The sequence below is a fragment of the Microtus ochrogaster genome, chromosome 2 (assembly GCF_000317375.1).
Source record: "Microtus ochrogaster isolate Prairie Vole_2 chromosome 2, MicOch1.0, whole genome shotgun sequence".
Taxonomy (NCBI): Eukaryota; Metazoa; Chordata; class Mammalia; order Rodentia; family Cricetidae; genus Microtus; species Microtus ochrogaster.
Window position 1 is genome coordinate 16,992,750 of NC_022010.1, and position 27,596 is coordinate 17,020,345.

General features: G+C 48.7%; 1 protein-coding gene across 1 annotated transcript in view; it reads right to left on the bottom strand.

The window, feature by feature from the left end:
* The window catches only part of Galnt9 (polypeptide N-acetylgalactosaminyltransferase 9), a 76,480-nt gene that overhangs the window by 25,385 nt on the left and 23,499 nt on the right, over positions 1-27,596 (bottom strand). Inside the window, exons 2-5 of the mRNA XM_005344487.3 lie at positions 15,553-15,733; positions 6,002-6,168; positions 4,437-4,611; positions 895-1,092 (exon numbers count right to left, since the gene is read on the bottom strand). Of these exons, the coding sequence (XP_005344544.1) occupies positions 895-1,092; positions 4,437-4,611; positions 6,002-6,168; positions 15,553-15,733 (721 nt within the window). The remainder of the gene's footprint in view (positions 1-894; positions 1,093-4,436; positions 4,612-6,001; positions 6,169-15,552; positions 15,734-27,596) is intronic.

The window sequence follows — 27,596 nt, forward strand, 5'->3', positions numbered from 1 at the left end:
TGGGAGTGGCAACACAGGCAGGTGGGAGTGGCAACACAGGCAGGTGGGAGTGGCAACACAGGCAGGTCAAAGAAAATTAATCAGGATGACAGATAGTGGCAGGGTCTCCCACGAATGAGCTCCCAGATCCCCTGCTGGGCATTGCCCGGAATTCTTTTGGATATATGGGGCTCCCCGATCTCATGAAATGCTGGCATCATGTATTTTCAAAATGCTCAGATCTCCACTCCTCAAGTCTAAGGAACCAATTCAAACTGAAAATAAATGTTCCCCGGGGCAATGTGAGGGCAGAGTACTAACACAGTTCACAGCCGTGGGCTGCCTCTTGACCCATGCTGCCTCCCCTGCTCTCCGCCTTCCTGTCTCTATATTTTCTTCCCATCTCTTTATCTCTCTCAATCTCTTTCCTGTCTGCCTCTGTCTCCTCCTTAGTCTCTGTCTCTCTCTCGCTCTGTCTTTGTACATCTCTAGCCTTTAGCCTTTATGTCTCGGTCTTTCTGTCTCCTTCTGCCACTGTCTCGCAGTCTGTCTTGTCTTTCTGTTGCTGTCCCAGTCTCTGTCACTCACTCAACCTACCCCTGTCTCTCTGTCTTTGACCTCCTCCAGTGCTGTCTCTTTTAGCCTCTCTCCTTCTCTGTGTCTCTGCCTCTCCTTCCAACCTCACACAACCAGGTTGTGTAACCTGCTCTAACTTGGTCATCATTCTGGACTTGGATCTGAGCTAGCCCTGTCCCCAGTCATGGTACTCTGTAGTCTTGGCATTCCATATCACCCCTGTACAAAGCACATTTTTCATCTGAGGCCAGGCTGGGGCTTCCTCAGGGAAATGACCCTCCCTTTGGTCCTGAACCATCTTTGGTGGCACTTCCCACCCTCACCCTGATCCTGGCTCACCTGATGGGAGCTGACTCATCACCACGGTCCAGCCAGTCCTGCGGAGGGATGATGTACATGCACCACAGGCCCCAGTTGTAGCCATGGGCAGCGCTGGCATATTGCTGTACTTCAAATGTGCTGTACTTGATGTTGTCAATGGCTGGCAGGATGATGCGCCGATGGTCTTCCTGGATCCGCGCAAGGGCGGGCTCAGCCCTGAGGAAGGCATTGGCCATGAACAAGAGCCATCCCAGAACCCTCAGCAACCCAAGGAAGGAGCTCCACTGGCCAAGAGTGCAGATCCTTCAGCTAGGCCTGGTATCTAAGTTTGGTTGGCCCCCATCTGCTCTGTACAGGACCCAGTTATGGTAGTCTTGGACTACTAGGAATGGTTGACCCACAACACTAACCTGACCAAAGCCTGGGCCTTTTTGACTGGTCAGTGCTAAGCACAGGGACATCTGGATGTTCTTCATGGGTCAGCCAGGGCCCTGGGATTGTACAGAGAGCTTTCTTAGCCTAATCCTACTCTTCCCTCTAGTCCTGTACCTCTGGGTACATTCATTTGCAAGAGCTAACTGAAGACCTTTTGTGGGCCACCCTTGTGGTAACAGATTGCATTCATAAGAAAAAAATGTCCATGTCTCATGGTGCTTACATATGCTGTTCGCAATGCACAGCCTACGACGTAATAGGCCACGGTTAAGGGGACTGAGGATGGTGAAGCTTGAGTAGAGGATTGTGGGAGGTGAAAGGCACCATGGGAAGCAGGAAGTAGTGAGTGGGGGGAGCTCTGCAGCTCTAGATGGGATCCAGTGTGCAGTGCTCTGGGCACTGAGTGGGAGGACACTAGGGTGTGGGGATGGAAGTCTACGCTGACAGAGCAGCTTTACCAGTCATTGGCACGTGCTCCGTATGCATGGGGGTAGGGGATCAGCAGACCATGGGAGAGACTGGCAAGAGAGATTCTAAAGTCAGAGACTAAGGGCCAAAACAGCAGGCTTTCTCTTATGGCATCAGCTAAGCTGATGCCTGTGCAGTATCTTGGAGGTAGCACGGACAGGCCTTGCATTGTCTACCAGAGAACAAAGTTCTATTTGGAGAACTGCATCCAAACTGAGGTTCAGGTAATATCCGAGATTGAGGTGACTGAGGCTGAGGGTCTGTGTGCCTCAGAGATGGAAGGATCAAGAGTTGGGGCAATATGGAGAGGGGCCAGCCCCTAACCTCATCCCTCTGGGAGCCTCTACTGACCTACTGCCTCATTAATGGATGAGTGCACAAAGCACACCAGAGAGACTGCAAATGACATGCCTGCTAACATCCAGGATCTGCAATAAAGGCTGTGCTCGGAAGGTGCCATTCACAGAAGTGGGGCTTCCAGTTGGATGAAATGAGAGTTATACAGGTTAAACAATTTCATTCTGACTGATCAGTTCAGCTCTCCTAGTGTCCGCTATCCCTCAGGGAACTGATGGTAGGGACAGTGTGAAGTGTGCAGTGCACCACCCACGCCACAGTAAGAGGTGATTCTGGTGGGAGGATACATGATGACACATAATGAATGATACAGGATTCAAGGAGGTGACAGAAAAATGGAAGAAGAATCTTGTCACAGAGCGACAGAGAAGGGAAGCATGGGAGTATGAGGAACAGAAGGAAGCCAGGTCTGTCATACACCTGTTGAGCACAACCAGCAGCCCAAGCCCACAGAAGGTATTCACAGAGCCTCTCAGGATCCACAGTGAGGACCCGCCCCAGGTCAGGTCACCAGGGAACATCCAGTTATCTATTTTGCCCCATTTTCGAGAGAGACTATAACTCAGAGTTTTTGTATCGCTTCTCCCACCTCTTTAAAGGAAATTTAAATCACACACACACACTTGCGCGAGAGGGAGCATGCCATTATATATATTATATATTATTATTATATATTATATTATATATATTATTATATATATATATGGAGATCAAAGGACAACTTAGAGTGACTGACCCCTCCTGCCATGTGGGTCTCAGGGATCAGAGCCAGGCTTGGCAGCAAGAGCCTCTGCCCTCCAGCCATCTCACCAGCCCACCAGCTCATTTTTCAAAAGTTTGTCATGGTGTCAACTGGGGGTTGGGGGACTGAGTGTTACAAAGGGTCTCCATGCACAACTGTGTGCAATTGCCCACTCATTAGTCCAGGGTGCCTATGAACTCGTGGTTGTTGTTCGTGTCCTGGTTCACCTTGTTCGGCCTCTCAGACAGGTGTGGCTTAGATGCAGTTTTTCTTGCACAAATAAGGGATACCCCAGTTATCTCAACAGATACCCCAGTTATCTCAACAGGTTCGGAGCAAGAGCTTCCTGGCCAAGCCAGTAACCAGGGTTCCAATAAGAGACAGGGGGCCAGGTGAAGGCCAGAAGAGAAGAGCAGCCACATCCCGAGGGACACCTGGCCACCAGGAGCGGAGAGAGAGCAAGACCCTCTCTAGAGCCTCAGAGGGATGCATCCGCAAAGCACCTTGATCTAGGTGCCTGACTTGGCAGAGGACAAATCCCAGCTATTGCCAGTAGCTAATGAGGGGCTTTGGTCACAGTGGCCCAGGGAAGTACTATTCCAGGCCACCTTTTCTCTCTCCTGCTCTGGTTTCTGCGCCCTCTGGTGCCTACTCTCACTTCCCACAACACCTTGGCCTACCCATGTCTTAAGGTCCCAGTTGCTCATGTGACATGCACATTTGTGATGACAGGTGTCACTCTGCTTCAATCTTGATAAACACAGAGGCACTGAGTCCCAGAGTAGAGCCACAAGTAGGGTCTCTAGTGCCCCCTTTTCCATAAGAGAAACAAAGACCATAGGTGATCACTGCCAAACATACCTGCAGGTACAGCACACCCTAAGGATCCTGGTCATCCAAAGAGGACTTTCCTGAAGCAGGAAGCTCCCTGCTCCTTTGCCCAGCTCCTGCCCAGGGTCAGCAAGGAGGACATAATCTTTCTCAGCAGCAGGGGACAAGAAGCTAGTTCTGACATGGCTTCCCCAGTATGGGCCACTTGCGGGATAAAGATACTGTCCTCCAAGGCATCCTTTGCTGAACAAGCATGAGAAACTCCAGGATAGAGACTCGGGGGCACTCAACCCTTGTGGATATCTTAAGCTTACCCAGGCCTACTCTGGTCTAAGAAGCAAGTAGGGACAGGTCCCTGTCTCCAGGGACCACAGGATCCTAGTCTATCCTGTAGGGATAGATAGGTTGTTCCTGCAATGGATGTCCTGTATACATGCCGGCCTGTGGCCACAAGATGGGGTACTTCTTCACCTTCTGGTCACAGAGTCCCCTTGGTTTTTCATTTGAGCCCAATCCTTCCCCTGAATGAGAAGTAGTATCTAGAATTTCTTGATCTAGAATTTCCTACAAGGTCAAGAAAATTCTCCTTCTTATGCCAAATGGCTTGGCCTATCAGCAGAGCTCCTCTCTGGAAAGCTCCAGAGCCACGGCCTGACCTGTCTTTATGTGCTCTCTGATCTGATGCCCACAGGAGGATTTCCATGTATTCAGGAACCCCAGCCCTTACCAGCCAGTGTTGAACTCCACGTGGGCATCAAAGAAGCCAACAACGGGAGCCGTGGCCACCTTCCAGCCCTGAAGCCGGGCACGGATCAGACCTTCCCGGCGGCTGTTGCGCACAACCTTCACGAGGCCTGGGTACCTTTTGTGAACGTACTGGTCCAGGTTGAACTTGAGTTCCACTGAAGGGGAAAGATAAGTATGTTAGCATGCTACACTGACAAGAGCCCAGACCATGACTGGGACGTTTGAGTCCTGCTCCTAACTTGGAGTTTCAAAAAGGTACTGTGAGGCCACATTAGGTTGGATGAGATCCAACATCTGGCAAGACTATGGGAGGACAAAACCCCAATGCTAGGAAGCTGCTATTCTGGTGGCAAAGGTAGCAAAGGGAAAAATAAGCACAACTCAGACCAAAGTGATAGAGGCAGCGTAGGCAGCTATGGCTGAGCTATAACCAAGAATGAAGACCCTGTACAGGTGAAGGAATGTCCACCCAGGCCTGTACACACAGGAATGGAGTCCCGTGCAGCCTGCAAGGTTCCTCCACACCAGGGAGCCACTTGGTCATAATGAGATAGGGATACTCTGATACTACCACAACACGGAGGACTGCAACATAGTTCTAAGTGGCACACACCAGCCACTAACAGGTAAATGCAGTTTGACTGTCTTCATGAAATGCCTATAGGTGTCAAATCCAGAGGGACAGTAGGAAGGTACTGGTGGCTGAGACAGGTAAAGAACTGGTTTCTGTGAGAACACGGTGGCTCATGCCCGTGACACCAAAATTCAAGCAGGTGAGGCAGGAGGATCTCTGTGAGTCTAAGGTCAGCTTAAACTGCATAAGAAGTCCTAAGCTAGGCTGGGCTACAGAATGAGACTCTAAAGACACCCCCTAAAAGTTATGAGGTAGTGGTTGCCCAACGTGGATATCCTCAGTATCATTGAGCCACATACTTGAAAATGGTTAAAATGGTAAATGGGGAGTTTCTAGATTGGGTTAGCTGAGGTGGAAGGCCCGTCCTGACTGTGAGCAGCACTGCTCCTGGGCAGGAGTCCTGAGCTAAATAAAACAGGAGAAACTGAGCTGAACACCAGCATCTGTTTCTCTCTGCTTTCTGGATGTGGATGTGACCAGCTGTCTCATGCTGCTTCTGCCATGCCTTCCCCGCCATGGTGGACTATACCTTCAACCTGGGAACCAAAACAGACCCTTCCTTAAATTGATTCTCTCCAATATAAGTAACTAATGCAGGCCCATTGGTAGTGGCCTTGAGAAGTGGCGCAAAGAACTGCACCCCAACAACACAAAGTCAGAGTAAAAGGTTTCAGCCAAAAACCCCACATGTTGCAGCCATCAGCAGAAGATGGGGGGCTGCTTAGCAAGGTGCTCTCCCTGGCCACACCTTCAGGCTGTTCCCTCAAAGCTTAGCAAGCCAGCTTTATGGCTTCAAGCTTAGAAGCCATTGGCTAGGGCAGCCACAAGAGTCAATACACCCCGAGAGCTGGTCCACAGCTCCAAAGCTGTGTGCTCAATGTCACCGCCCTTGAGGCGTGGTCCCCACTCACCATTGTCACTGCTGTCATCCACCAAAATGACTTCCTTCAGGAGCTGGGAAGGTGTATGGTTGACCACGCTGTGTACGGAGCGCAGGATAACTGAAAGTGCCTCATTGACAAAGATGAAGACCACAGAGATCTGGGGAAGGTCTTCAGAGTGTGTTATCTGTTTGCACCTGTGGAGGCATGGTGGTCATCAGGAGGTGTAGTAGGCAGCTGGGATTGGGGTGTCCCTCAGTGTTGAGCTATTGCCTGGAAGCGTAAGATGACATAAACTCTCCCTGCTAAGTTACTTTTGATCACAGCAACAGAAACTCTAAGAAACAGGGATATGTAAAATTCTGTCTCAAAAATCCAACCCAGGGGCTGGAGAGATGTCTCAGTAGTTAAGAGCACTGACTGTTTTTCCAGAGGACCCAGTTTCGATTCCCAAAATCCACATGGTGGCTCCCAAGGGAAGTGATATGGCTGGGTGGAGAGAGGAATATAAGACAGGAAGAGACAGGAGCTCAGGATTCAGTCTGAGGTTTCATAGGGACAGGATCGCCCCTTTGGTCTAAGGATTCAGTAGAAGTAAGAACCAGTGGCTGGCAGCTCTGCTTCTCTGATCTTTCAGCATTAACCCCTATATCTAACTCCGGATATTTATTAAGACCAATTAGAATTCACAGTACATACAACCATCTAGTTCCAAAGGATCTGATACCCTCTTCTGGACTTCAAAAATACCAGGAATGCATGTGACTCATAGACACATACATATATACATACATGTGCAGGCAAAACATCCATACACATAAAATAAAATCCAATTAAGAAATGAAAGGAGGCAGGGAAGGAGGGAGGGAGGGAGGGAAAGGGAAGGGAGGCCGGTTGGTCCAGTAGCTTATACTTGTAATCCCAGTACTCAGGAGGATGAGGCAGGAGGATCACTATAAATTTGAGGCTAGTCTGGATACATAGTGAGTTCCAGATCAACCTGGGATAGAATGAGACCCTATCTCAAAACAGCAAAGAAGAAATGGATAAAAGAGGAAATGAAACTGGGGTAATTAGGTGAAAACATGGGATGAGACCCACTGAAAGCTATTGGATGCTGTAACAAAGTAACTAAAGTTTTCTTCCTCAAAATGGAAAAAGCTGCTCAGTTAAGCACAGCTACTTTGTGCAACACAGAACGCTACAGGAGGGATACACTGGGTGGACACCACCTGACCCCTTCAGAAGGAGGAGTGAGATACGCTGGGTGGACACCACCTGACCCCTTCAGAAGGAGGAGTGAGAATGAGTAGCAAAGGCATACAGTGGTGGGACAACACTCGGTGTGGGGGTAGATAATAATACCGAGGGAAACAAAGCAGTTACAAGCCTTTATTAGCAAGGGGAGAGGCTAGAGAAGAGCTAGAGGGTCTGACCAGGCTGCAGCATCAGCATCCAGGACAGCACTGGGGATGGGGCAGGAGTCTGCAGAATTACACATGTCCTAATGCTTCCGGGGGATGTTTCTATTTTGTCCCAATGCTCAACAGCTAAGGGCACTTGACAAGCCTGATAACATGAGCTCAATCCCCAGGACCTACAAAGTAGAAGGGAAGAAACGATTTTTGCAAGTTGTCCACTGACTTCCAGACATGTGTTTTGGCACACATGCCCCCAAGCCCACCAATCAACAGACAGACAAATAAATAATGTAAGTTAAGATTTTGAATATATAAGAAAATGACAGGTGCACAAAAAGCTGGCCTCCTACCCAGTCTCTGCAGACCCCCCTCCTCTCCACGGGGTTTTCCACATGGGGTTTTGGGGTTCCCTCCCTAACTAATCACAGCCACAGTAACTCTGCTTTCAAATGAAGCATCTGAAGTCCTGTGGGTGAAAATTTCAAGCTGAATTTTGGGGACACAGATCAGTCTGTGGCGCTAGGAACAGTAATGTTCATTTCACATTTGGACTGAGTTACAGCCCAAGGGGTTGATATGTCACTTGGGAACAGGGACAGCATTTGCTCACCATCCACTCTTCGTGGACTCAATCTTTTCAGCTCAAGAGTTCCCAAATACCTCTATTAGGGATGAGGACCCTTTCCCTCAGCTGCAGCAATTCAAACCCAAGTCAGCAGCATCAGGAGTGGAGCATGGGCTGGATGTCCTGTACACAGCACAGTTAAGGACTCGGCCTCCCCAGCAGTCGCCTCCTTCGTGGCCAGGCTGCATACTTCCCGAGCTGCCCGTGTGATTTTCAAGAGACAACTGCTGCACAGCACCACATTGATATGGAATGCGTGTGGGTAGCCATGGAGACTTCATCACTCAGACAAACTCTTCCTGACAAGAGGACCTCAGTCTATTTATTCATGGAGAGAAAAAGTTGGAACGTACAATTTCATGAACTTGCAAAGCATGTAAAACAGAAAACATCAGCAGGGCTTGCAGGAGCTGCAGCCACACAGAAGGGACCCCATACCTCTGTGGGGGAGGGGTGCAGCTGTTCCCTGCTGAGTCCATCATTAGAGACCTTTATCCATGATTCACTCCTATTGTTGCTGAAGTTACTGCCTGGGGAGGGGGGGGGGGGGGTGTAAAAAAATCTTCTCCTCCTAAGGCCCAGCAACAAACAGTCACAATTCCACCAAAGTTCACTCTGGGGAACCAACTGGGCTTTCTTCCAGAGGAGTTACCTGGGGTGTGAGTGCTGCCCTCCAGAGGCCACACCAGAGAATCTTTAGCCAGCAGAAATGTTGATTTTCGCACAGCTTCACAGATGAAGCCTCTCCTAGCCTGCCCTGTCCTGTATACTACACTTTAGCCCCTGCCCGAGACCACGTGCAATTAAAGCAGAATTGCATACAACAGGTGGCAGGGAGAAACTAGATGCTCGGGTGACCATCTTGTAGACATTCCTACCCCTCTATGAGGGATAAAAAGAACCAACACACCCAGCTGCCATGATCTTTTGCAAGGGAGATGGTGATTGGTTTGCTGTAGGGATAGTTATGTATAACACTCACCCAGTACATGGACCTCAGGTCCACGGCCCTCACCTGCGTCCTCTGTCAGGGTCTTCTCTCCTCTAGTCCTTCATAAGAGGATGATGCTGGACAAGTCAAATACCATTTGAGCATCTGTGTATCACTGCATGTGCTAACAAGAGGCAGTGGCTAGCTGGCTTAGGAAGGACTTCACCAATTCTCCTTCTGTTTCTGGGTTCGTTGGCCAGAAGCCCATGGACTTGGTCACTGGGCACATGCACTTGTTCCAAAGAACCTTCCACCAGCAAGAACTGGTTCACTGGGCTGTGTGCTTTGAGAGTGCCCTGTCTCTGGCCCTCAGACTAGCAAGGGCTGTTGGGAGGGAGAGCTCCTACATCCCCCATCGCAGGTACCCACGGCTCAGCCTTTGCTCAATGCCTCCCCTTGGGCATATTGGTTGCTTTCCCTTACTAGTTATAGCAACCTTATTCTTACATTGCCTTCACTGAGAAGGCCAGGCTTTTCTCACACTCACCATCCACTGGTCTGGGAAGTGGGCACAGGCCACTGAACTCCTTGGTCACCTGTAGAAGAGCTAGGGTCTCCCAGGAGTGGAGGAGTAATGGCCCCTCCCCAGAAATATCAGGGTCTGCCCAGCAGAAGCAGAGTGAGACAGTGCAGAAGACAGTGAGTGCTCCCACCCACTAGAACTTGGCATCATGGTTAGGAAAGCCCAGGAAAGAGGGTGGGAAACAGCTTCGTTCATAATTATCCCCAAGAAAGACAGAGTTAGAGATAAAGACAAGCTAACTGGAGATACACACAGAGATAAAGGCAGACAGAAGAGTGATGTGCAGTCCTTTAAACACTGACAAATACAGAAACGAGTGACTGCCACCTTACACCTTACACCTTCCTCACGCACCCTGAGCTTTGGCTGTTTGTCTCGTCTCCCGGCTTCCCTAGCCCATTTTGAATTGAGGTGGGGTTTTTCCACTACAAAGGTGATAGGATGTCCGCCCCAGCAAGCTTAGATACGACACAGAGCAAAGGCCATTCCACCCCCAGTTCTGCCCCCTCCTCAGGGGCTCTGATGTAGGCCTGACAAACATCCTTGCTACTCTCTGTGTGTTACAGAGAGTTGACGTGCCTTGTCCCTCGTAAGACAAATGATGACTTTACAATATGGAGTCAGTGTAGTACTCTGGGCAGAAGTGTTCATGAGGTAATATCTCAGGCCACTCTGTACCCCTCCTAGCCTTGGTTACCCTAGAGGTGCTGTGTGAGCTGGGTAACTCTCCCGGCCATTCAAGACCCCAGGACCCCAGTATCACAGAGGAAAAGAATAAACTGCTACTTCATGGCTCCAGAGTAACTCAGTGTGCTTCCTCCCAACACCAATACCATGCATCATGTCTGTCAGAGAGGAATAAGCCAGATCTCAGGTTTTCTCATGGCTGGCCACACTGGCTTTCTGGCTTGCCATGCACGAGGATGTGGTTGCTATGCCTTGTTCCCAAGCCTGGGCAGAGTGTAGTCATATCCCCATGCAGAATAAAGCAGTGTGTTCAACCATGAGTTCTGATAGGCAGCAATCAGCCAACCAGCGCTTCCCAACACATATGGGAACACACATTGGGCACATATGGGTTAACCGAGTTCAGTGTCCCTTCCTGTTGCTGGCATACAGTGGGGTCTCTGTAGACCCATGGTTGAGTATGAGCTGCATGAGGAGGGCTGAGGTGGAGTCTGGGGAGTGCACTAAAGAGATTGCATGCTGCAGAGGTTCCTGCGCACAACAGGGAGATAAGGGAATCCTGCCACAGAGATAGCACGAGAAGCACATTTGCCAAGAACCTGAGCACCTCGCCTCAGATGCCCAGATCACTGGTGCTAATGGAAGTGTGTGGTCTGCCCTTTGTGTCCTGGAAAGATAGGTGTGTGAGGACAGGAAGTGACGTGGTGGCATATCCCTGCGAGTCACTCACTGCAAGGCGGCAGGACACATGGCTCATGCTGAGCTGAGCCTCAGCAGACAGAAAGATGCTCATTTGGAAACTATGCCTTTATTTCTGGGAATATTGTGTGGGGAGGTTGTTAGCAGGCAGGTCTTTGGGGACAGTGCTATTGCCATGCTGCACGGCAGCATCCTGCCTTGCTGTAAAACATGCTCATCCATGCAAGGCACACGCATGAATTCAAAATCCTCAACTAGGCAGTCACCTGTGTGCATGCCTTCCCACTATCATCTAAGAAGCAGGAGAGTAGTGACTGACATTAGCCAAAGCCAGGAGACACTAGGATCCAGAAACTAGGATGTCCCTCCGCTACCAAATTGTCTTTCACACACTGAATTCATCCATCCATCCATCCATCCATCCATCCATCCATCCATCCATCCATCCATCCATCCATCCATGTTGCTGGAGACAGGAGTGCCCTGCAATATACCCACACATATGCATACACACACATTGCACAAATGAGCATATACATGTGCACACTTCCACATATGCACATCCACATTCACGCATGCCTGGATACCCAGACACATCTCACAGACACCTTCAGTTGTCATGTGACTGACCTGTGGAGGCACATACGTTTACACAGTGCCTGTCCCTAGAGTTTTCGACAGACACACTTCCATGTTCAAAGCTTAAAAGCCTTAAGAACCAAAAGCTGAAACCGAGCCCACATACTCTGCCCCACCAGCCCTCTACTCAGAGACCAGAAAAGTGATGCCAACTCCCTTTTGGAGACATAGATACACATCAACCACATGGAGACACATGCAGGGCCCTCTCAAGCTAACAGCTCTCACAGGGAGATAGGAAGGGACCTCAAACTTGTCAGAGGGTTACCACCTGAGTGAACTAGTCACTTGGAGACAGACAGACTCCCCTAGCCCCAGAGGGCTGTAGCTATGTCCCCTGTCCTCCAGAGGTGCTGGCAGATCTCCCTGGTCTAGGTGACACATTATGCTCTGGGCCAGCTCAGCTCTTGGTGTCCTCTGCTGACTTTGAGCAGCTGTGCCAGGCTTCTGGGCTGTCTTAGCCCAGGACCCTCTCCAGGGGCTGTGGGTGCTCAGTGGACCTGGTCAGAGGTCACACAGCAAGAGAGGGGAAGGTTGGACTGTGGTTATTAAAGGTTGAGGGCATAGCACAGCTAATGTACCATGTCCAGTTCTCCCTACTGAAAGGCCTAGGCCAGTCCTGTGCTCTGTGCCCCTCCCAGCTCCAGTGGTCCACATTTAAGGATGCAAGGACAGTGACCTTCGCTGTCAGGTTAGGTTTCAATCTGTGGTACCAGGGGCAGGTCTGGAGCACTAGAGAACAGTTGCTGGGGCGGTTCCTCTGCAGGAACCTCTAGCTGTCCTAGATGCCCCTATCGGAGTGCAGACCTAAGAGGAGAGAACTGGTAAGGACCAGTTGTGCAGCCAGGACAAGGCCTTGCTGTCCACAGCGCTACATCTAGTAAAAGGCTGGGGCCAGGAGTGGAGCACAAACTTCTCATCCCAGAACTCAGGAGGCTGAGGCAAGAGGAGTGTGAATATCAGGCCAGCCTGGACAAGACGAGGAGACCCTCCAGAAAACCAACACCAAAACAAAACAAACTGGGGAAAAAGAAAAACAAAACTATGGCAGCAGAACACGGGTCATGTCTTCCAGAAACCCCAGTTTCTCGGAGATCTTCAGTGTCCAAAACTCCTGCCTTCCTCTGTGACCAAAAGCACAAGGGCATGGGGGTATGGTTTGTCCCGTGCAGATGTGTCTGCCAGCTTGGATCCAAGGAGCTAGCTCAGCCTTCCGTTTGCCATGCCCTCAGTCTGCACACATCAGAGCTGACAGCCAAGCTGCTCCTAAGCTCAGATGATGAATATGCATGCATAGAGACTGCAGACAGGAGACGAGGGACGTCGTGGCTGTGGCTGCTAGGGAAGGCTGTTCGTTTTGATGACACTGTTTAATTTGGATTTACCGGCTTCCTTTCATCATCCCAGGGGCAGGCTTAGTAATCATCGATGTGATACACTGTGTGCCGTAATTAAAGCTGCCGCTTAATTAGAAAAGCTGTCCACCCCCAGACAAGAGGGGTCCGAAGATGGCTCTGACAAGAAAGCATGAGGAGGCATTTGAATGGATGGTACTACCTGTGGGAGCTGGGACATCCTCACATGTGCGCATGCACACACACACACAGTCTCTCTCTCTCTCTCTCTCTCTCTCTCTCTCTCTCTCTCTCTCTCTCTCTCTCCCTCCCTCCCTCCCTCCTGTAGTCCAGCTTCTAATGGCCATGTCTGCCAATCCTGCAGGCAGGTTCTGGCCATGATGGGGGTGAAGCCCTTGAGGAAATCACAGCAAGATAGCTTTGAGAGAGCCTAGGTTGGGCCTGCAATGATCAGTTTTCCTACTTATCTGTCCACAGACACCTGGCACTACATGGCAGGTGTTTGCTGAATAGACAGTGCTCACAGACACCACTGACATCACTGCCCATGAGTTCACCTTGGCATTCTTCGCCAGATGTCCTAATGCTGACTGCACACAACAGCTTCTAAGCTTATGACTCAATACAATGGCCATTTCTTGCCATGGTTCTGGAGGGCAGAAATTTGGAGGCCACTACAAAGATTCCAGGTTGGGGACTATCACGTGGTACAGCTACATGGGGGCTCCTAGGAGATATGGGTGTCTCTCCAGGCATCATCTCAGAGTCCGCCCCACTTCACTTTGCCAACCAGGCTGCAAGCTTGGATGTCCCACTTAGTCCTTTTCTGCTTCTCAACAGCTCCAACACATTCCTGGTTCAGTCTCCTTGGGCTGGTTCTCATCATGCTTATGCTCTGATTGGCCAGGCCTGCTACACATGCGTCACCTAAAGTGGAGCTTCTGTTATACCACATGAAACTAGACATGAGGAGAAACGGTCTAAGATCTGAGTGATGGAGTGCTGAAGACACTTGTCCTTGTTTACTCACTGGGAAGGGGCACGTCCAGCAGGGAGAGCTCATTGCTCCTTGGCAAGAGACTGTCCATGTCAGGACCCCATCTACACCCTCCATACCTCCTCCCTACCCTCCCTACCCAGGTCAGGAGGCTGTAAGAAAGAATATAACAGGTCTCACCAGGGTCCATCAAAGTATGTCAGAGACCTTTGTGCAACCCAAAATTTGAAGGCACAACTATCTCCCTGTCTCATGATGTAAATAATTCAACTTCTGAATTTCAAAAAATGCCCAAAAATAAAAGAATCAGGCATGAAAAAATTACAGGCTATTTTGGGACTTAAAAAATAGCACAGCTGCTAGGATGTCCCTGGAGCTGCAGTCTCTGCTCCATGTTTGGAGCATCACCCAAGCCCAGGCACCATTCTGGGAGCTGGTTCAAGCACAGCCCCAGAGAAGTGTTCCAGATTCTGGGCCTTCACAGCCACCTCGGACTCAGGGCTTTGGCCATCTTCCTACCTCAGCTCATGTGCAGAGCAAGGTGGAGGTAGAAATGAAGTCTTAAAGCAACCTGAAGACTGGGACTAGGAGGAACCTGGTGGGTGGGGTAGGTGGTCCACTCCTTTTTTCTCCATCACTGTGATTACTACTCTGATGAGTTACCTCCCTGAGTTTCCTGCTCCATCTTCTCCTGGCCCCGCCCTCCTCAGAAAGCTCCTTGACAGAGTTCTAGTCTTGGTCCACTGGGAGGCAGAGAAACTGCAGACAGACTCACCACTCATCCACCTTCAGCAGGCCCCAAGAGACACTGGGGCAGCATGCTGGGCCCTGAGCTCAGACATAAAGGAGCTGCTGAGTTTCCCTGTCTAGGTCTCCAGTCCTGGGAGTCTGTAATGGAGTCCAAGGGCAGCCAGCTTGCTATTGCCAACTAAAAGCTTCGATGCTTTGATGGATGCTTGGCCTCACTAACCCTCCTATGAAGGTGTTTGTTCAAGTTCAGCTCTGGTCAGGTCCCTGTGTGCTTTTGAAAGGAGATAATAAACAAGGATAAGAACCCAGTCCTCGGGGACACAAGCAAGGTCATAGCAATGAGGAAGGCGACTCTTTTGAATCTTTTACTTCTTTGTTTTTTGGAAGAAACAAGATGGTCACAGCCTCTGAAGGACTTTCAGACACTTGGGGCTCACCAAGCAATGACAGTAACAGCTGCAAAAGTCAGTGAGGTGAACATGCTGAGCAGTGACCAAAACCTCTAGCTCAGGTGTCCAAGTACATCTGAGGTTCTGTGCGCATATATGTATATGCACACAGTCATAGCTGGACTCACATAGATAGCCCAGCCACTTCCAGCCTGCCAGCCTCTGAGTCCAAAGGGAAAGGGAACTGATGCAGTGGTTGGGTGTCAAAAGGATGAACACAGCAGACAGCAGAGGGGCAAGAGAAACAGAAAGAAACAGAGTGAGAGAGATTGAGGGAGACAGAGAAAGAGAGAGAGACCGAAACTTAGAAAGATTCAGGGAGACAGAGAAGAGACACAGAGAGACAGAGGGGTCAAGGGAGACAGAGACACAAAGAGACCAAGGGTTCATCTGCAGCCCTGCACTCTGTGCAGCAGAATTCCACCTCCAGGCCTCCGTTGCTCACCTCTTGGGCCTGTAGTCCGGGATGGTCCTATCCAGGGAGATGCGGTCACTGAGCTGTGCATTGTACCCAAACTCCTCAAACTTGCCCTCGGTCTCTTGGCTACCATCCTGCAGAGTGGCAGCCACTCCTCCCTGGCCCAGGCCACCTGGACCCTCCACCAGCCCAATGGGCTTTGCGAGGCCTGAAGAAGACAAGAAAGGACAGGTCAGCAGATCCTTAGAGTTGCTCTCAGCACCCAGCCCAGCCCAGTGTGGTCAGCAAAAGTCTGACTGTAGAGCCAGCAGACACACGGCTGGCAAGGTTGGGGAGGCTGGACAGGTTAGCATAAGTGTGGTTACTCCATATGACACCATGATGGTGAGACTTAGTCACCATACATTCACAGCAGAACCTTGGTGGCATAGAAATGTCCAGTAGGACCCTTAACCTCAGCCACGAGTCCGATGCCATTATCAATTTACCATTGTAAAAGGTCATTGCACTGACAACGATGCCATCAGAGGAGATGCAGAGGCCAAGACTGTGACCTCTCTGGACTCTACACTCTTTCTTTAATCCTAAAGCTGGTATAAATGGTAAATCAGGGCCAGCAAGATGGCTCAGAGGTTAAGGATGTTTGCCACCAGCCTGATGACCTGAGTTCAATTCCCGGAATCCCGAAAATGGTCCTCTGAATTCCACCTGCATGTTGTGGCACATGAAAGCAAGCACATACACACAATGTAGTATTAATATCTGAAACAAAGATTAAAGTTAATCAGTATATAAAAATCTTAATTGTAAAGAACTAAAATAAACTTTTTAATGCAGAGTCACTGTCCCCAGCCTGGGAATGGGTACTGCTTGCCTTGTAGACCAACTGCAAATTGCTGCCACATAGGGTTTCAGTCTGAGGACACAGGTGACAACTTACGGAAACAAGGCAGTGGAGGAGAGAGACCAGTGAACTCTCCAGAAAGCTAGGGCAGAGCCTGCTCTGCTCAGAAGCTTAGATGGGGCAGGGGCTATGGAACCAGGGGACATCAGTTAGGCAAGTTCTCAGCGGTCACTGGAGTCATAACATCAGAGCATCCCTCCTAGAGGAGCTGTAGTCCAGGGCAACAACCACGTGTAGAGACAATACACTTTGCTCTCCTTGGCTGAGATCCAGCTAGGTAATATGAGGTGTAAATCTCCATACTTCAAATAGTCAGTGTGTGTGTGGGGGGGGGGGGTCTACTCAGTCCATGCTCCTGGACCGCTGTGTGGTTTGGAATATTCCACCAAACATAGAGTTGATGTTTGTATAGGATTGAAGGATATGCACTGAATATAAAATTGAAAAGTTATGAGACACATGATTTTACTTGCTTATTTTTATCTTAATATTGCAACATATCTAAAAAATCATGCTTTATATATAGGCTCTCCTGTAGCCCAGGATGGCCTAGAATTCACTATATAGCCCTGAATGGGCCTCTCCTGCCTCACCACCGCATCTGAAAAAACCCCTACTATTTTTAAACATGCTACACTTTGTGTCTTTCATTTTGAAAGGGAAAAAACAGGCAACTCCCAGGGGCAGACACAAAGCAGCTTCCAAGCTGGCAGAACAGCCCTGACACCCTCGGAGCCCTTGTCCTCAGATCCTGCTGCCTGGCTGGAGGCTGTGCGGCGGGTGCCAGTATCCAACTTTGGGGACTCATTTGTGAGAGCAAAATATACACTTGATGAACTATCCAGTCACTTCAGAATACATCACCTGAACTCACTAGCCTGCAAACCCCACTCTTCAAAATACTTGCCTCTTGGCCTGCAGCATTCTTTCCATGTCGTAGCCAATACACAGCATTGTAGCCGTGATAGCTGTATGGATCAGGTTCCTGCTCTGTAAATCAGAGACACGTCCCAAGGCTACTCAGTGAGAAAAATGAGTGCAGTCTGTTTCCCCCTCCACCTACTCCCCCTCCCATGTGCCGCCTTCCCCGATTTTTCTCAGCTCTGTTGTATTTTTAGCGATTCTGGTGGTTGCCTTTGTGATTTCAAGAGGAACGCTGAAGGCTCTGTTTCTAAGAGCACCAACTCTCGCCATGTCTCTCAACGCCCGATGTGTAAGATGAGGGCTATACAGGCTTCTTGCCCATGGCTCCACAGTGTCCCCCAAGGTTTTCTGCAAAAGCCCTATCATGTTCTGCAAATGCAGGCAAGATTCCATGAGATTTTAAAACAAGAAATGGACCAGTATTTATCCTGTGAAATTACATGAAGCCTAGCACTGAGAAACACACCAGGACCAAAATGCAATCCCATCCCTAACCAACCTCAGGATACATAATGAAGAATTTTATAATAGCAAGGCGATATTGACTTTTATCACCAATGTTCTAAGTTTTCAGAACCATGCACACTTTGGTTACTTTAAGTTGGGTCTTGCTCTGTCATGGCATGCAAGTGTGGCAGTGACAGTCTTTGTTGGCACATTCTCTGTGGACATGTCCACTCCTTCATTCTCTATAGTACCCCAGGAGCTCGGTCTATGAGGCACTTCAACCTGCAGATGAGAAAAACTGAGGTGCAAAAAGTCAAAGAACACATTCAAGGTCACACGACCACACTCAGGCAGCATCGCTGGAAACAGCTGGTCTCCATGCTGTATCCCAGGCTTCTTCACAAGTGACTGTGGAGTAGATTCCAGCCTTTCTCACTGCAGCGTGGGGACAAGTGGTAGAATCCTAGGCGGGTCTCAGTGCTCTCATCTAGGGACCCTTTTACTTCCCACATAAGTTGTACTGTCTTTCCTAGCCACTGTCCTTGGAACCCTTCTTGTGCTCAGCCTGGAGAGACGCTCCGATTTTGTGAATTCCACATCTCCTTAGGTCTGAGACTTGTTTTTTACTTGACTGAAAAATACTACCAAATCGTATTTCAGAATGATTGTATGGAAAGAGAATTTTCTAAGCTACAAGGTAGTTGGAAAACTTTTTTTCCTCCTTAGGAGCAGCAGATAACTTTGCTGGATACCGAGTTCCTCAGCTTCTCCTGTTCACCCAGTCCCAGGATTGAGTTCCAGCACAAGAGAACCTTTTCCTTCTATGGGCATTCATCCTCATTCATACTCTGCCGCTGCCTGTCTCTACCTCCCTGTCATCTCTGTCTTTGTCTCTCTGCCTCTCCTCTGGCTGGCTGGTTCTCCCATCTAGAGTTTATTATGGTCATGTTCAACCTTCAGGAAATATTTGATTCTGGGTAATGTGTTCTGTTTACTGTAAGATTATATTTCTGTCTGCTTTTCAACTTGTTCTTCTGTAACGTCCTTTAAATATTTATCTTTTAAGATATTTTTATATTTTACTTTATTTTTATCTATGTGTACATGTATATGTCTGTGAGAATGTATACCAAGTGTGTGCAGGTACTAGTGGAGGCCAGCAGAGGGCATCAGATCCTCTGGAGCTGGAGTTATGGGTGGTTGTGAGCCACTGGATATGGGTGCTTGGAACAGAGTTTGGGTCCTTCGCCACTGAGGCTCCAGTCCTGGAACTTCCTTTAAATAAAGATTCCTCCTCCCGAGGCCTCTTCCTTCTGCTGATGTCTTTGTTTTCATCCTCTGAGAGAGATTCTTTCTTGTTACAGTATTGTGGTCTTTGTTCTCTGCCTTCTGTGGATGGCACCCCGGCTTTCTGCTGGTTGCTGAACAAGCGGACTCCTGCCCTTGGAGATCTGTCTGTACTCACACAGCCCCAGGGCATGATCTCCCCAATCCTTTGGAGAACAGGTGAGAAAATAGACTCAGTATTACAAAACAGCCCAGATAATGCCTACCTCCTGTTGTTCAGTGGAGGTGGTAGATCCAGGGTCCAGGCTAGGCTCCTGCTTAGGAACCTCCACTGTGATGAAGCAAAGCAGATTCCTGGAGTTCTGCTGGTCCACATCTGGCCCCCACATCCTTCCTAGCGTCTGACCCCACAGGACATACTGCACATCTGACTTTCCTCAGAGAAGTTTTGTATATTAATCATTTTTCTCATTGCTGGGACAAAGTTACAAAGTTCCTAATGAAAGCAACTTAAGGGAGGAAGGACAGTTTGAGGGTACAGTTCATCAAGGTGGGAGAAGCATGAGGTCACTCTGTATCCAGTCAGGAAGCTGAGAGTGACGGTCACTGGTGCTCAATCTTTTTTGTTCAGTCCAGGACCCCAGCCAGGAAATGTTCCCACTCATTAAGGGTGAGTCTTCCATCTCACTTAACCCAACCTAGAAACTCTTTCACAGACAAGCCTGGGACTCTGTCTCCCTAACTCTAGATCCATCTAAGTTGACAAACAGCACTAACAATCACCTTGCTTTGAAAGTGTGCCCAAGGGCCTAAGGAGGAGCTCTAGGTGGTACATGTTCATCAGTCTTAAGGACAGACCTGTTCCTTGCTATTCACAAGGCTTTGTAGAGTCCCATCCAGAGATGTGAGACAGGAAAACTGTTCCAGGGAAAATTCACAAGTGGGTTCCACACAGACTCACCTCTGAGGCTGGGAGGCTCTGGTCAGGGGCCACCAGCAGAGAAGGGTCAGCAGGAGCAAAGCAAATCTCCAAAACCAGACTGGGATGTGGGGCCTGACGTCAGAGCCACCTGGGTGGGCCTCAGCTCCCCTCGGTTCTCAGGAGTGGGAATCTGTACCAGCGACACTGACCGAAAACTCCAAACTGAATTTTTGCCTTTAAGGACGGTCACTGTGGCACCTCCCTGCCAGGATTCTGGTCTCTCATCTTTCTGCACTTTCCCTGCATCAGCTCAGATCCCATTTCACAAAGATTTCTTGTAAAGAGATACAATTGCTTGATCTCACCAGGAAATGAGGGCAAGCCTGGAAGGACACCTAGACGACCTCCCGATGATAGAAAAGTCATGAGGCCTGTTTTACCACGTTAATAGTCTACAGGGCCACCCACACACTGAGGCTCTGACATAATCCATCCTGAGCCGGGCAGCCCCTTCTGCCCGGACTTCTGGGCAGCAGCTGTGGAATCCACTCTCTCACTCTCTCTACTGCGGTCCTGTATTCACTGTAGGCTAAGCTCTGGGCACAGTACAGACTGGGCAGGAGGGGCCCATGGGCTTGGTTAGAAAGTAGAGAATGTTGCTGTTTCATTCCTTCCTGGTTCTCAGGATCCCCAGCTACAGCAAGCAGGACAAGTGTTATACCCACAAAGTACACGAGACCAGACTACACACACTACTGCGGGCTGAGCTGCATCTTTCAAATATGCTTATGGTCAGTTTGTTTAAGCCCTGGTGTTAAGAATCATGAATGTGTGCCGGGCGGTGGTGGCGCACACATTTAATCCCAGCACTCGGGAGGCAGAGGCAGGTGGATCTCTGTGAGTTCAAAGCCAGCCTGGTCTACAAGAGCTAGTTCCAGGATAGGCTCCAAAAGCTACAGAGAAACCCTGTCTTAAAAAAAAAAATCATGAATGTTGCCCAGTTTGGAAATAGTATGCAACCACAGTAAAATGAAGTCACACAGGATGAGGCTAAATCCCAAATGTAGCATGGCTGGTGTCCTCAGAACCAAGGATTTGTCTACCCACAGAGAAGGCCATCTGTGTACAAGGCACAGATAGAGTTGGGACCCCCAGTCAGGGATATCTAGAACTTTCTGCAGCTGGAAAGGGTGGGAAGTCTTTTCCTGGAACCATGAGAGATGGGACTTGCAGACTCTAAGACTTCATTGTTTGTCACACAGCTACAGCCCGCACCACACACTGTCACTTGGACCTGACCCAGCTCTGCTGGTATCTGGGGGCAGAAGGCTCTGGTGTGACTGTTCCTCACATGGGGTGACCCAGTATGGGTCCATTCCAGGGGGCTTAGCTGCCTTAGCTCCTGTGTAGAAGGCAGAGACGTGGTTTCTTTTTTTTTTTTTAATTAAGGATTTCTGCCTCCTCCCCGCCACCGCCTCCCATTTCCCTCCCCCTCCCACGATCAAGTCCCCCTCCCTCATCAGCTCGAAGAGCAATCAGGGTTCCCTGACCTGTGGGAAGTCCAAGGACCGCCCACCTCCATCCAGGTTTAGTAAGTTGAGCATCCAAACTGCCTAGGCTCCCTCAAAGCCAGTACGTGCAGTAGGATCAAAAACCCATTGCCATTGTTCTTGAGTTCTCAGTAGTCCTCATTGTCCGCTATGTTCAGCAAGTCCGGTTTTATCCCATGCTTTTTCAGACCCAGGCCAGCTGGCCTAGGTGAGTTCCCGATAGAACACCCCCATTGTCTCAGTGTGTGGGTGCACCCCTCACGGTCCTGAGTTCCTTGCTCGTGCTCCCTCTCCTTCTGGACCTGATTTGGACCTTGAGATTTCTGTCCAGTGCTCCAATGTGGTTCTGTCTCTGTCTCCTTTCATCGCCTGATGAAGGTTAATATTCAGGAGGATGCCTATGTGTTTGTCTTTGGATTCACCTTCTTATTTAGCTTCTCTAGGATCGCGAATTGGTTTCTTAAAGCACAGCAGTTCCTGGAGAAGCAAAGAAGCAGTGCTTTCTAGTTTCCAGTCCCAAATCTCCCCTACTAAACAATACTGCAGCTTGTGCTGCAGCCCTGATGGCATATGATTGGAAGAACAACGGGAAATCTACATTTCTTAACTCTGTTTTAAAACATCTTCCTACATCTTTCCTAGAAAACAAACAGAAACCAACATCCTGTACATATCCAAGAGCTGGCTCCCCCTACTCAATCCAGAGTCACCTTCCAGGGATCTGGTGCCCTGCTGAAAAGATGGGGCCGATCAACGTCCAACACCGTCGTATAATGAGTCCAACCCCGTCGTATAATGAGTCCAACCAGTCACCCAGGCACAAATGTCCTCAGCAGAAGACAGATCACTAGCATCTCATTCCAATAGGCAAAGCATCAAGCAACAAATAGTGCCTTTAATTCCATGAGGCCAGTCAAGAGAGAGAGATAACCTTGAATAAGAAGTCAGTTTTTTTGGCAAACATTCTTGGGGGATGATTACCACATTTCCTTCATATTGGCAGGAAGACCTTGAAGGCATGCCTCCAGAATCAGTCAAGGGTCTCGTCACAGAGAGAAAAGTCAATACGCATAGTTTAGTGCCCCACGTTATTTCTACAAGACTATGGCCATGGTGAACACAAGGGACAGATTAAGTTCACAGTTTGCCCTCCTCACTCTTCCCACCATGGAAGAGTCCATTAAAACTTCCCTTGGATAATCATGAACGTAAGAAGTCAGTATAAAACAGTACCTTTTATCTCTCTGTCCATCTGCTTCCAGAGGCCACATCGAATGGCTCACAAATACCTGTAACTCCAGCTCCAGAAGATCCAAGGGCTTCCTCTGGCCTCTGCAGGAACCCATAAGCACATGGCATGTGTGCACACTCATGCACACACATATACGCACATGTGTAAAAATTATATTTTAACAGGTTGAAGAGTCTGTCAAAAGGCATACCAATGGGCAGGCACATGCTGTCTTCAGAAAACTTGACAAGGGTGGGGAACCAAGCATGGTACGGACCATGGCAGCCTGTGAGCACCAGCTGTGGGTGGCAGCTCCACACTTGGGGTCAGTACCGGGAGATGGCTGGGATGCAAAGAGGCATTCTGGGAAGAGATCAAGGGCATGGTGGACCAGTGGAGGGTGTTCTTAAGACTTTGAAAGTTTGGATGGGATGGGGGCACAGAGGGAGGTTGGGGGGTTGATTCTCAGCAGAGGGGCTACAAGAGGGTCTGTGCCTGGGTAGAGTGGGGAGGGCTGAGGTGAACTGTGCAGAGGCAGATGAGGAAGATAGACTTTCTGGAGTAGGGAGCAGGGATGGTGGTGTCATGAAGAACTGGGGCAGCGGGGCAAAGCAAGACACCGGAAACGAGGGCTGAGGTGGGGTTACTTTCAAGTCCCTGGGAGGCAGAGTCTGGAAGGCAGAGGGACTTTGCTAAATGAGGTTGGAGTCTAGGTTAACTCTGAGACTTAACTGCGTGGAAGGACAGACAGCTCTGCTTAGGAGAGGGAGGACACTCTGAGCCACCATACAAGTGACCGAGGCAACCTTGGGGTCCATAGGGAGATTTGGGAGATTTAGAGACAATAACCAGGACCCACCCAACTCTTCAGGTTGCCAGGGTAGCAAAGCCTCACAGCTATTAGGGGTCCCTCTGTTTCCTCAGTTTAATTTCTATTTCATGAATTTCTACTTATTGTCTTTCTCTCCAGTTTATTTAATGACCTTAAGCAATATAATTCATTTTGGCCTTAGTTGTTTTCGGTATATTAATATAAACATTAAAGCTAAATACAGATCCGGCTGAACCTAACAATTTTTATATCATTTGGTTTCTGAATATTTTATGATGTTCAATACCATGTCCCCTTCAGCTCACAGGAGACATAGGTTATGGCTTTAGGTGAGCATGTATAAATTCCTGGCATCTCTCTTCTACAGGCTCTACCAGCTGTGTTCTGGGCAGAAAACATGATCCATGGGGTGGGTTTACCTGTGACCTAGGTTTTTTGTTGTTGTTTTATTTTGAATTTTTTTCAATAGAGTCTCTCTACATAGTGAGTTCAAGTCATGACTATGTACACCAGGCTGGCATTGAAGTCACAGAGATCTTCCTGTCTCTGTCTCGCATGTGCTGGGATTAAAAAATGTGCCATCACACTTAGCTTGGACTAGTATTTTTTTTTTTTTTTTTTTTGGTTAGGCGGTGGTGGCACAGGTCTTTAGTCCCAGCACTTGGGAGGCAAAGACAGGTATATCTCTGAGTTCAAGGCCAGCCTGGTCTACAGTGAGTTCCAGAATATCCAGGGCCACAGAGAAACCATGTCTTGAAAAAATTTTACATTGTTGTACATATATGCCCATGTCATAGCATACATGTGGAAGACAGAATAATTTTCGAGAGTAGGTTCTCTCTTCCCACATGTGGGCTCTGGGGATCAAACTCAAGTTTTAGGCTTGACAGCAAGTCTTTACCTGCTGAACCATCCTGTTGACCCTGCAGGCTCAAGTCTTGAGAACAGTCCACACATCTCTAAAAAAGCAAATAAATAAATAAATAAATAAATAAATAAATAAATGAATAAATAAATGCAAGTCCTCTTGTTGAGTTCTTACTGTTTGATCTGACAGAGTTGACAGTGTGTTCTAACTCAATTTCCCGAGATGGCTCATTTCTTCTCTTAGTCCCAATGCTTTCTTTATATCTGGGGACATGGTAGAGAACACCGCAGTACTTCCCTGGTGAATTGTTTGCCACCATGGTTTTGTTAGAAGCATCTTTGCCCTATTCCATTCCCTGTGCAATTTTTTTAAAGATAGCTGCTAAGTTTTCTGTAGGCATGCTTGCATCTTGCTTAGGATCACTATCTCCACTCTCCTCTGAATAAACTCAAAGTCTGTATGTGCTGCAGGCAATGGCTAATGGGCTTTGGGTCCCTAGAGTGGCCCTTGTTCTAAATTCTGCTTCAACAGCCAGGGGCTGCAGCCTCTTGAACAGCACCTTTGTTCATAGACTTCCCACTCCTGGCCTCCGAATCTAGCACTCCTTCCTTAGGAGCAGGCTGTAGCCTGGGGACTGTTAGCAACATCTATTCACAGAGCCTCCCCTTCCCTCTCCCTCTGAATATGCCTTGATCTTAACACTTTTGGGTTACAACTTCCTGACTTAACTGTTGAGTCTGATCACATCTTGGCCTCTTGGCTGAGTCAAGTGCAGAAGTCGGACAGATCCTAGCCTTCCATGGAGTTCATGCCACTGTCTGGGCAAAGAGGCCTCCATGCCCAACCCAGTTCATACTCCCAAGAGTGTGACTTCTTCATTTTCCTTGGCTTCCCATGGCCTTCTGTACATGGCTAAGCCTATAATTCTCAGGATGCTGTCATGGAGTAAGGGTGGGGAACTTATTAAATGGCTGAACTTTTACAGCTAATAGTGAAGAAGGATGAGGAAGGAACAAAAGAAGAAAGGGAGAAAGAAAGGGAGGGAGGGAGGGGGAAGAAAATAGTAGTAGTGGTGCCCGGGCCGGCAGTTACTTCCTTACCAATCCACACCGCCGCCCAGGAGCCTCCAGACCCATTATCACACAATGATAATCCCTTTGAACCCGCTCTGCATTCTCAACAGGAGCTTAGGGGTTTTCCTATGGAAGGAGCTGCCAGTTTGTAGTTTTACTAGGATGTATATGAAGGGTTAATTTAAATTGTCCAGAGTGTGGCTGGTTTATTTTCCATGCCTCACCTTCCAGCTCTTTGGCGGTCTGTGCCTTTCTGCTCCTGGAGCATAGCACGATGTGTTCCTTACTCTCCTCCCCATCCTTCCTTTCTCTTCTTCACTGAACAGTGGCTATTTCCTCAAGAACAACTTGCAGGTACCACATCTCCTCTTCAGCACTACCTAATTTTCTGTGTGTTCTGTGTGATCCAGCCATTGAGTCTTTAGTTTAGTGCTGATATATTTCAACTTTGGAATTTTGTACAAATATGTACGTGTGTGTGTGTGTGTGTGTGTGTGTGTGTGTGTGTGTGTGTGTGTGTATTGAGACAAGGTCTCTATGTAGCCTGGGCTGACCTCAAATTTTCAACCAACCTGCAGCTACATCAGTGTTCTTATATATTTTTCTAATGCTTTCTCCTTTCTGTGGTGTGATGATTTGCTTTTTTATTCTTTGGCGACTTTTTTTTGGGGGGGGGGCCACCGCCCAGCTCCCACAGAGGAGCTACACACAGAGGCTTATTCTTAGTTATGAGTGCCCACCTTAGCTTGGCTTGTGTCTTGTCAATTTTTCTTAAATTATTCCATCTATTTTTGGCTTCGGGCTTTTTTCTCCATTCCTATATGTCTTCTCAGCTGAGTGGCTGGCCCCCGACGTCCTCCTCCTTCCTCTCTCGTTCCCAGATCGCTTTCTCCCAGATTTCCCCTCATATTTATCCTCCCCGACTGCCAGTCCTGCCTATTTCCCTCCCTGCCTTGCTATTGGCCGTTCAGCTCTTTATTAGACCATCGGGTGTTTTAGACAGGCACAGCAACATAGTTTCATAGAGTTAAACAAATGCAACATAAACGAAGGTAACACACCTTAAAATAATATCCTCCAACACCTTTCATAACGTAATCTCCTCATGATTTTTGTCCTTTTAAGTTTTTTAAGTATTTCAGAACGGATGACCATCTCTCAAAGCATCCATCATCCTTCCTATGGGTGTGCCCTTCAGCCACATCCGCCAACTCTCAGCAGTGGCTTGCTCCTCACTTACTACAAGTTTTGCCAATTTCCATGTTAAATAATCCTCAGAGGAGGCCTTTTGACCTGGGAGGATTCTGTATGACCCGTGATGCAGGGGAAAATGTCCCGAGCACTTCTGCACTGACTGGGGAGCACTGGGGCAGAGCTGGCCCTCCCCTTCTTTGAGTAAACAGTCTGCTGATGTCCTAGAGGGCCATTTCCATGTGTATGAGTCAAGTGACCCTGGTCACTTCCACAGAGGCTGCTTTCCCAGGATGACTTTGTCCACTGAGACAGGAGCTCATCTTAGGCCCTACTGGAGCCTTGCCAGACAACTGTCTATGAACTCAATTCCCTTGTTGGGTGTCAGGAAGACTCTGGGTTTCATATAGCATAGGCTAACTTTGGCTCAGTATGTAGCCAAGGATATCCTTAAATCCCTTATCTTCCTGCCTCCACTATCCCGAGTTCTGGAACTGCAGATGTGTCAGCCATTGTTCCTTATTTACTCATTTTTATTATTTAAGACAGAGTTTTGGGGGTGGTTTGAATAAGAAATGTTCCTCATACAGTTAAGGTATTTGAATATTTGGTCCCCAAACTTGTGTTGCTGTTTAGGGAGGTTTAGGAGGTATGGTCTTGCTGGAGGAAGTACTGTCACTAGGGTTGGGCTTTGAGAGTTTATAGACTGTCACTACTTCCAGTTCTCTCTCTCTCTCTGTCTCTGTCTCTCTGTCTCTCTGTCTGTCTCTGTCTCTCTGTCTGTCTCTGTCTGCCTCTGTCTCTCTGTCTGTCTCTGTCTGCCTCTGTCTCTCTGTCTCTCT